Below are 10,282 nucleotides of genomic sequence, written 5' to 3' on the forward strand. Positions count from 1 at the left end.
CATAACGACAATATTATTCCCATAAAGTAATTTTCAATTGCTACATTCAATGCATTATACTTGTGAGTTGCGTTTTATTGGTATTTTCTTACTTTTTATATACGAATGATTCAGGGGACAATACCTGAAATTGCGATACAACTCGTGCAACTAATGTCAAATTGACTACGTAACTACGTAGTAACTACGCATGTGTAATGTGTTATGTAGAATTTATAAAATAAAATCTTAAAACCTATAGTTATTTCATTGAATGGAATCAACGGAACCGCAATTTATTTACTGAATTATAACTAATTATGGAGTTTATTTTTATTTCTAAATGATGGTCGTAGACATAAAAAAGTGTCCTTTTCTACAAAGAACTTGCAGTGAAACGTGAATGATATAGGTGACTATAATATGCACCCTACATTGACGCAACTGATATGTGTCACCACTCGTTGGAGGTGATCTGTAAGACGACTTGTTTCGTCACTGCAGATAATATGCATAACACTAAAATATTATTATAACGCGAAAACGGTTCAACGTTGGTTATAGATCGAGATCATAAGAGGTGATTTATTCCGAAATTTCATCGCGCTGCGGTACAACGCTACATATAACACGTACTTGTGGATGTAAAAAATTATAAAGAAAAAACTCGCAAAAACTGAGCGTACGTGAATATAAATGTGAAAAATTAAACAGATGTTATAGAAACTTCATATAAAACATAAAATAAGAACTTACAAAGTAGTATACAATATACATATATAGTACGTTTAAATTTCTCTCTTAGTTAATAAAATAATAATAAAATACTTATTATAATATTATAGACAGTTATGTTTATTATTTTTTATAAATGTTTAAGCTATTTTAAAAACTAGGTGGCTAATAAAGTAATAACGGTAGTCCGTAGTCTTGTATACTGTATAGTATATAACAGGTGCAAAATAATTACATCGAAAGCAGGTATTTATTTTGGAGAGTTCCTGTTACAAGAAATTAACTTTGAAAAATATATGAAGTAATGAATGTTGTTGTGTCAAAATATAATAAATACAAAATACATACGAATTATAAATTGATGGAATAACTATTTGTTTTTGTAATTTTTCATAAGTTTATACATTATATAACATTAATTTTTAACTAAAAATACACAACAAATATGGTTGATTTTAATTTTAATTTTGTATTTTTGTTTCAACACCGTTTGATTATTGTTTGTATTACCACGGTCATTTCTATAGCTTTTTTTTATCTATTTAAAACCAATTATATATCTATATTGAATTACATATTTTTTGTTATCTATACTAGTGACATATACATTTAGAGAAAATTTCTGTAATTCATAAAAATATGGTAAATTCAATTAGTGCAAGGTGATCAGAGCCGTAGTGAAGTTCATCAGTGCTCCTGGGCTCTGGCCATTAAACATATTTTCACCCTTGTACATTTTTAATCACCCCCCCCCCCCCACAAACACACACATTTTTTCTTGGTTCCAAGTAATATATAGATGTTAAAACGTGTCAACAACCTAATGTTGTTTTTACTTTTATATTACCTATTTGAATTCAAATTTGATCGATACAAAAAAACCAACAAATGGTAATAGCGACTTCTTAAATACTTTCTAGATATTTTCATTCTCATATATAATTACTTTATTAAAACCTATATTAGGTACAAATTATATTACCACAAGTAAATTCATTTAATTTTGTATCGTGACAATAACAAACATCTCACTGTAAATTTCTTTTAGAATTTCCTTTCGTTAACTTATAAAATATAAATGATTAAATATTAAAATTTGAATAAGTAAATTTATGGGATTTAATTTTAAATTCTATTTTGAATTTTAACTTGTATCAGTTGTATCTTATACTCGTATTTAATAATAATAACGCAAATCAATTTTCAAAACTATTATTTTTATCATTTAGCGTAATATTATAACGTCATAAGCATTTTGTAATATTTGTATACGTATACTAAAATATGTATACCTATATTTTGTATTATTGAATGGTAACTCGCCTTGAATAACTTTAAATTGTCCTATATTTATGATTTATATTAATATATAGTTTAACTACTGTGTACTTATTCTAAATTAATTTTAAATAATTAATATTCATAATAACATAGGCATATTATATTTTGGCTTTTTCGCACCTGTTCTGGGCCAGTCTCGTCGAGTCCTAGCTTTATACGGCCCTGAAGATGATAGATGATTATTAAATTTAACACAGTTTAATTCAACCATACACATGAAGGTAACATATTGTATATAGTAAATTATCACTAACAACAAACATATTCAGCTATATTTAATAAAGAAAAACAAATAACAAACATGATTTGTTTTACTCTGTAATCTCTGTTTAATTGAGTGTATTGTTTGAACAATCAATTTAAATGTATATTCTTCATAATATTATATTATACAATAGTGAATTGTCGTATTCCGGTGACCTAATTTCAAAGATTCAAAATTTGTTAGAAAACAAATAAAAATCAATAAACATAAAAAATAAAAAATAGTAGAACATATTTTTCAAACGCAGTAAATATAAAATACAATGTTTATATTCCATCTCATCCGAGCATATTGGTAATCAATTTTCAAATCAATTTCTTTGTTTATTTTTAACGAACTTGAAACTGTGATACTGTATAATACAATTACAAGCGCAGAATATTCGGATTTGAAGATAAAAATCGAACATAGTTTCAATCATATACATATTATTAACAACGTTGTCACCCAAGCAGCTGCTATATATTGTATATAGCTTACATAACAGATTTACTCAACTACTGAAAGCGATCAAATTCAAATTCTAAAAATCTCACTTTCAGGTTACAGGTGAAATACAGCGATCAGGCTACCCGCCTGAAATTACAATATCTATGGACTGTGGTCTAAATTCGTGAGAAATAAATACATACCTTTTAGGTATGAATATACCGTTTAAAACTGCCGACCATACCGACAATGAAACGCGCTGTAACCCAAGATGGTTTATCTAACAGATAAGTTGAAAAGATGTAATTCGACATTTATTGTGTTGTCTTCATATGAACTCAATATAATACACTCTTTATCGGTTAATCTCGTAGCTCTTGTTCATAAATTGTATTGTGAGTTTAACATGGTTTAGTTTTTTATATGTATATAGGTTTTAGAGATTATTTAAAATTATTCTATATGGACTAAAAATAATATAAAATGTCCAATAGTAAAGGTAATTTGTAGTTCACTATACTATTTTTAATAAATAGAATTTATATTAGCCGACAGTATTGTCGTCAAAATGTAGTATGTTAAAACAACTGTCGATTTGTAAGTACCTGCAAACATAGCACCAACTCACAAGAAATAATCTGATCAGATTTTTTTTTTTAATTGGTCGAAATAAAAATGTTTTGATTAATTTTTTTAGATACATTATTATTATTTTATAATTATTTCCCAAAAATAAAACTATATATTAAATAACTCCTGGTCAAGTGTGCTTATTTATATAGATTAAAATACAAATATTACTTTTAGCATTATTACCTAAATTACGTTTTTTACAACTAGTGAAGATTTTAAAAATGAATAGGTTTATATTTTTTTTATAGAGTTTTAGTCGTAAGGGGATAGATTGGCGGATATGGCTCAGCATTCTGGTTACATCATACAAATAATTGTATAAATATAATAAACATATATAAACATAATATATAAATGTGTGTGTATAAATATTATTATTCTATACTATTAACCTATATAAGCAATAATTGCGTGCACGTGGATCTGAACATTTTTCTTAAAAATGGTCTCAAAGATTTCGTCAGAATTTCGTAACTATTGGGATTTTTATAAAAGGAATTCATTTGTCAAGATCTCAACTCCTAAAAAATTCACCTTATATAGGCGAAATTTGAGTTTTAAATTTGGGAGGACTATTATAATTTGCATGTATGTACTGTGGTCTGTGTGTATGCTCCCTGAGATATATAAAAGTGGAAAGAGATATATACATTATACAAACCATTTTGGGAGGACTTAGCCCCCCAAGCCCCCCTAAAATTGCGTTTATGCACCTTATTGAATTATACTCAACATTTTGAAAACTACGAAAATCTAAAGTATTGATATTATTTGATTATTTCAAAGAACATAAAATATTTGGAAAATTGAATCAATATATAAAACGAGGACACTACAACAGCGTCAACGCGTAATTGACGGTACTAAATATGGCAATAATTAAATTTCAGTTAATAAGGTTCAGGGTCAAACATTTTAGTATGTTGTAGTCTTATGAACATCAGTTTTTACGCGCGAAATTTTGTATTTGTTGCTTTTTCACGGGTAAAAAGAAAATACAATCTCAAAGTGCTTTTACCACAATATAGGCGTGGAAAGACACATTTAATAATACAGACTATTCTAATTATAATAAATAATATAAAACATTTTATTCAAACAAATATCTACTTTTGAAAAAACTAAACCCGAACTGAGCTCGGTTATCCGGTGCTATTAGATTATACATATTTATATTATACATTATACATTATTATATATAATATATAGAGATATAGTCGGCAGCCGTCTCGTCAATAAGAAGGAAACGAGTACTCAATTGTGGCGGCGTATTCCTTTCGAAGAAAATATTATTTTGTACGCGAAGGCCCCCCGAGGGACGTGCGATGGCGTGTGGTTGTTCCTTCGCGTCGTTCATTGATCGCGACCGCCGCCGCCGCCGTATACCATCGACGACGCAGCTGCCAGAGTTGCAGCTAAATACTGTACGTCTGTGCTGCAGCCGTCCGCGCCTCGCACACGGTTCGACGACGATTACGACGACACGAAGACGAAGACCAAAAATAATAATAATAATATATGTACCTATATTATACGAACATGGCAGCGATACCCCGTCAGCTATTGTGTTCCGCGTTTCTTTGGCAAATAATAATAATATAATAATATCGTCTATATATATAACACTGCGTTTGCCGCCGGGCATCTCATTCCGTATGTTCGCTTCGTAGTTCGTACACATTTATATATGGGTTAGATAATATATTATATTAAGGGTACCTACCTGGTACTGGTATAATACTATATACGCGTACACGACACATCTGCTCCCAACCGTATAGTCTTCGTAGTCGTACTCAAAGTCGTTGTTATTGTTATTGTTGTTGTTTTTGTTGTTGTACGGCGTACTATGTACACGCCGAACATTCACGATTCCATTAACCGAAGCACGCAACTATATCCGCCGCGCATTATTGTCTTGACGCCGCAGCCATTAATCTACAACGTAAAAACACGTCAGGTTATTGAGGATGTTTTTTTTTTTGTACACGGTTATTAATTTTTACTTTTCCCCCGTCGTTTTATGTCTCGTTATTATATATAATATTTTAGTTACTTATTTTTTTATACGTTCTAGTTTTTCGTAATATTAAGCGATACGTATTTATATTAGTATTATCGTTATTACTTATTAGTTATTATTGTTGTATAATTACTACGATTCCAGCAGCCATTTAAACAGGTGGCAAACGTGGACGAACGTTTTCACTTCTTCGGCGATAATACAATTAATTAAAAAGCTTTCTGCGACCGATTTGAATCAATATAATAATGTATTATAATATATAAGTAATAGGTACTCTAAGCCTTAATATAACATATATTATTATTATACTTTGAATACTTTAATACTCGAGAACAACAAAAAATAGTCAACTTAAGTAGTTTCGAATTACTTTCAAAGTTCCCAATAAATTATCACGCCATGAAGTTTTTAATTAAACGTTTTCTACATTGCCGTTTACTGTATAATGTGTATACACACTTCGACAGTTTTGTCCTAACGTTTCATAAACTTAAAATATTACTAAGTTTCACTTAATAGTTTCAACACGTGAGTCGTGGGAGTTAAATTATTCAAGTAAAATAACAGTGTCACATAGTTTATATTATGTAAATAGTAAAATGTTACTTGACTATTTTATTTGTTAACATCAATTTATATATGTATAAATGTAATTGGAATAATAAGTTAAACTGCTATATTCCAACAAATCAAATCGAATATTAGTCACGGCTCTTAACATTTTTTTTTTTTTTTTTGATGAACCCATAAATTTAACGATAAAAAATAATTAAGTGAAATTTAAATGAAGTTACATTGATTTTAATGTATAATAATACATTAAAATCACTGTGTTTGAAAATGTTGAGTAGGTCCATTTATATTTAATATCATCATATCAAACAAAATACACTATATTATGGGAGTTATTATTATTTTTGCTGCTGTAATTAGTAATTAATATATGTATATAATCTAAGTTGTAACACGTAACTCTCTACTACCAACTCAAGCTCTGCTTAAAGGTAGTAGATATAACAATGTTTTTTGTTTTATTTAATATAAAAAAAAAAAAAAAATTTATTATTAAATTATTTGCAATTCTATTAGTTACTAAGGAATATTTTAGATTAAATTAAATAATATATTAATTTTACCGAGTTTAAATAACAATAATTTTAAATTAAGTTTTTTAAAATTTACATACCTAAACTTATTATATTAGTAACTTTAATATTGCACAATATGAGTCAAAGGCCATCTTCAAGAAATTCATGCATACGAGAACAACCAATGACTAGAAGAAAAAGTTCAGAATCTAATAGATGTGAACGCCCACAAACAACCAGTTGTAGAGTTATTGAACCGATCCAAGAGGAATGTCCTGATAATTTTGAGTCACAAATAAACGAAGATGAAAAGTGCCCATACACGGATCAAGAACCAAGATATGATCCCAAAGAGCTTCGTGATGCTGTTCGAATACTTAATCCATTTGTTAGACTAATTAAAGACACTAATAATCCGTATGCTAGAATAGTAGCTCGAGAAGTATGCAAAACGTTTTATCATTTGTTTCATCCAAATATACATCCAATAGACGTTATAAAAACTATTAATTGGAGAGCTAAAACTGTAAGAACCCAACAGTTGTGGAATGAATTTTGGCTTTATGTCCCAGGGTCGAAAATTGAAGAATGGGTATCGTTACGTGAATGTGTTAAAAATGATAATCTCATAGATTTTAATAGTTATTGTAGTCCGTGTCAAACGCAATCTGAAAATGTCAACTCACAAGTTGATGAATTTCAGTGTCCCGTAAATCAATTATCTAATAATGAAAACTGTATTGAACAGTGTTCAGAACCTCACCGACAAAATCAATGCACTCGGAGAACAGAACATGTAAATTTTGGAGACGTCTGTGGTTCTGATACATACCAAAGTTTATACGACATTAGTCCCCCAGATATGAATTTCGAACACCAATGCGCTGGTTCTGATAATTTGCCATACATACATAATTTTAAACCAAAAACTTCAGGAAGAATTTCTCCAAGTACTGTAGACCAAAATAAATATACATTTAAATTTAATTCAAAACAACAGTATGGAAAAATTTCTGAGACTCAGTGTCAGTTGAAACAACTTGATGAGCCTACAAGTAAAAATTGTGGTGTTGGTATTGAAGATACTATGAGAAAAATAAAAACAAAAAATTGTACTTCAGAATGCAAACGTCAACATGCAGGAAATGACTTTTATTTCCCGCATTCTGAACCTGGCTGCAGTGCTGGTCCTACATATGTGCCTGATTCTGGAATTGATACAACACAACATGAATATTACAGAATAACTGCAAACATGCCATCACCTCCACGAAATCAACTTCGGCGTTTGCCAAAAACGCCAGTTGAACCAGAACTTAGAACAAATGCTCTACAATGTTCTGTAATAGACAATGACGAAGAGTGTAGTGATTCAGATTCTGTCGAGAGTTTAAAAAATATACAGCAGATAGCATGTAAATCAAGTTTAATAGCCAATGCATTTACTAATTTATCATTAGCAAAAAAAGACCTTGAAACAAAAACAAATGCTTTTAATATGTTAACACAACATTATTTAAATTTTGCATCGAACCCAATAGAAGTAGAACCTCCATGTCCAGACAGTCCAAGTGCAAAAATGATCTTGCAAGCTATCTATAAAAATCCACCAAAAATTATCAAACCATTCAATGATTGTGAATGGAACGATAATGCTTTTCATGATAAAGATTTCATTCGTTTACTCCCGTTCTATGAAAGCGTACATAATCAATTAGAATATATTTCGAAAACACAACGAGATTATGGTATAAATATGTTAGATGACATTATGTCCACTTTTTATCATATACACTACGATTTGGGTGATCCAAGACTTAAAAATGATATGCTTAAAGAACACGTCAAACTTATTACAAGAAATACTTGGGAATCATATTTTTATAAAGACAAAAAAATGCCTACCATACCTGATAAAGAATCTTGTCGACCAACCCCACAGCAATTATATCCAAAACAACCTAGTCCAGTACAACAATCTTGTTCAAGACCACCAAGTCCAGTACAACAACCTTGCTCAAGACAACCTAGTTCAGTACAACAATTGTGTCCAAAACAAGTTTGTCCAAAACCACCAAACCAAAGGCCACCTAATGTTAGACAACCACAAGCACCGAGACTTAATGTTAGCAGAAGACCGCCCACGACATCTAACCAAAGAATGGATGATTGTCCTCAACAAGCGTGTAATCCTCCTGCAGAAAATAAAAGTAATTTACAATAATTTATTGGCGCAGACCAATTATGTCATATTATGTAACTATATGGCAACCTTCTATAAATTTTCTAATTTTGTTTAAATCATATTGTAGGAACTTTTCTACGCAGAAGTCGACCAAGTGGTGCACCAAAGGGATGGGCTCCAAAATTAAAACACGCAGATCGCCCAGACACCTTGCCGGTTTTTAAAGCGAAACCACTACCAAAGTTTGTTCGCGATAGATTAAATCAACAAGATGCAGCATGTTAAATGTTAAAAATAAATAATAAAAAAATTCAAATAAATTCAACATAATATAGATCGTGTACACTTACATTAGTGACATAAAAATGAGGGTTTGGGGATTAGCTTCCTAAAATTATGTTAATAGATTATAGGAATTTAATTTATAATACATTTTAAAAAAATAGTAAGAAAATAGGTAAACGCTCTACTGGCACTAGGTGTTGAGTAATGAGTATACACTGTATACGTGGTCAATGAATAAGCTAATGCAGTGGTGTATGTGTTAAATTTAAATTCAATGATAAATCATTGAATACGAAATACAATTCTGAGCAAAGACGAAGTATATTAGCTTATATAAAATACAATGTACATTTAAATACACAAAATACGTACATTAGTATATATTATTATTAATCGTACATATATTATATAATACCAGATATATAAAATGATTTGATTTAAAACCTTGTAATGGAACTGTTAAGTTGTTTATTGTTTATTCCATTATGGCATTATATAATATTTTGGTCTAGTTAAACAATGGATAGTTTTGAATTAACCTTATAAACATTGAAATGTAAACTTAATAAGTAATAAGTAATATCTAGGGCTAGGATTTCTATGCATTTGCGTGTTTTTTTCCTTGAATCCAAATTGATTGGTTGTCAGATATGTTTACGATTTGGCTTATTCTCGATTAAATAGTACAATTTTTTTTTTGCATATTTTTGCAAATTTTGAACATAATGTATATAATTGCATGTATATATAAATTGTCGAGAATCTCGTTAATTTTAAATTGTATTTATTTAATAAACTTTTATAACTATAATTATTGGTTTATTTTTCGAATTATCGTAAATATACTACCTATTTCAACTAAAATGAACTTAATACTAAAGAAGAATAAGGGATTCAAAACATTTCTAAAAATATGTAAAATTATAAACGGTGATAATAAAACGGAAGAAAAATATATTAATATTACTTTAAATTCGGGACAAATCACATAATTTAAATATGCTCCAATAATTCAATAACATCGTGTGATGTGGAAAGCAGTTTCAACCAATATAAATCTTCGATTTAATCGCCGATCGTTCACATTTAAAAATTTAAAAAACATAATTTAAAAATAGCATTTAATAATATTAAATAATAATTTAAAAAAATTGTTTTTGCATATTTTGGTAAATAAATGAATATTTTATGATTTTTTACTGCATAGAAATCCTAACCCAAAAATATATTTTAACAACGTATATAAAATCCATAAAGATGTTCATAATATTGTTTATATTTTATGAAATCGTTTTGCAGAAAGTACCTTCTACAAT

General features: G+C 29.1%; 1 protein-coding gene across 1 annotated transcript; it reads left to right on the forward strand.

Moving 5' to 3' along the window:
- Nucleotides 1-6,632: 6,632 nt before the first annotated feature.
- LOC132927761 (uncharacterized) lies at nt 6,633-8,966 on the forward strand. The gene is made up of 2 exons (XM_060992356.1): nt 6,633-8,706; nt 8,809-8,966. The coding sequence occupies exons 1-2, from the start codon at nt 6,633-6,635 to the stop codon at nt 8,964-8,966; spliced, it is 2,232 nt and encodes a 743-aa protein (XP_060848339.1).
- The last annotated feature ends 1,316 nt before the right edge of the window (nt 8,967-10,282 follow it).

The sequence above is a fragment of the Rhopalosiphum padi genome, chromosome 1, assembly GCF_020882245.1.
Source record: "Rhopalosiphum padi isolate XX-2018 chromosome 1, ASM2088224v1, whole genome shotgun sequence".
Lineage (NCBI taxonomy): Eukaryota > Metazoa > Arthropoda > Insecta > Hemiptera > Aphididae > Rhopalosiphum > Rhopalosiphum padi.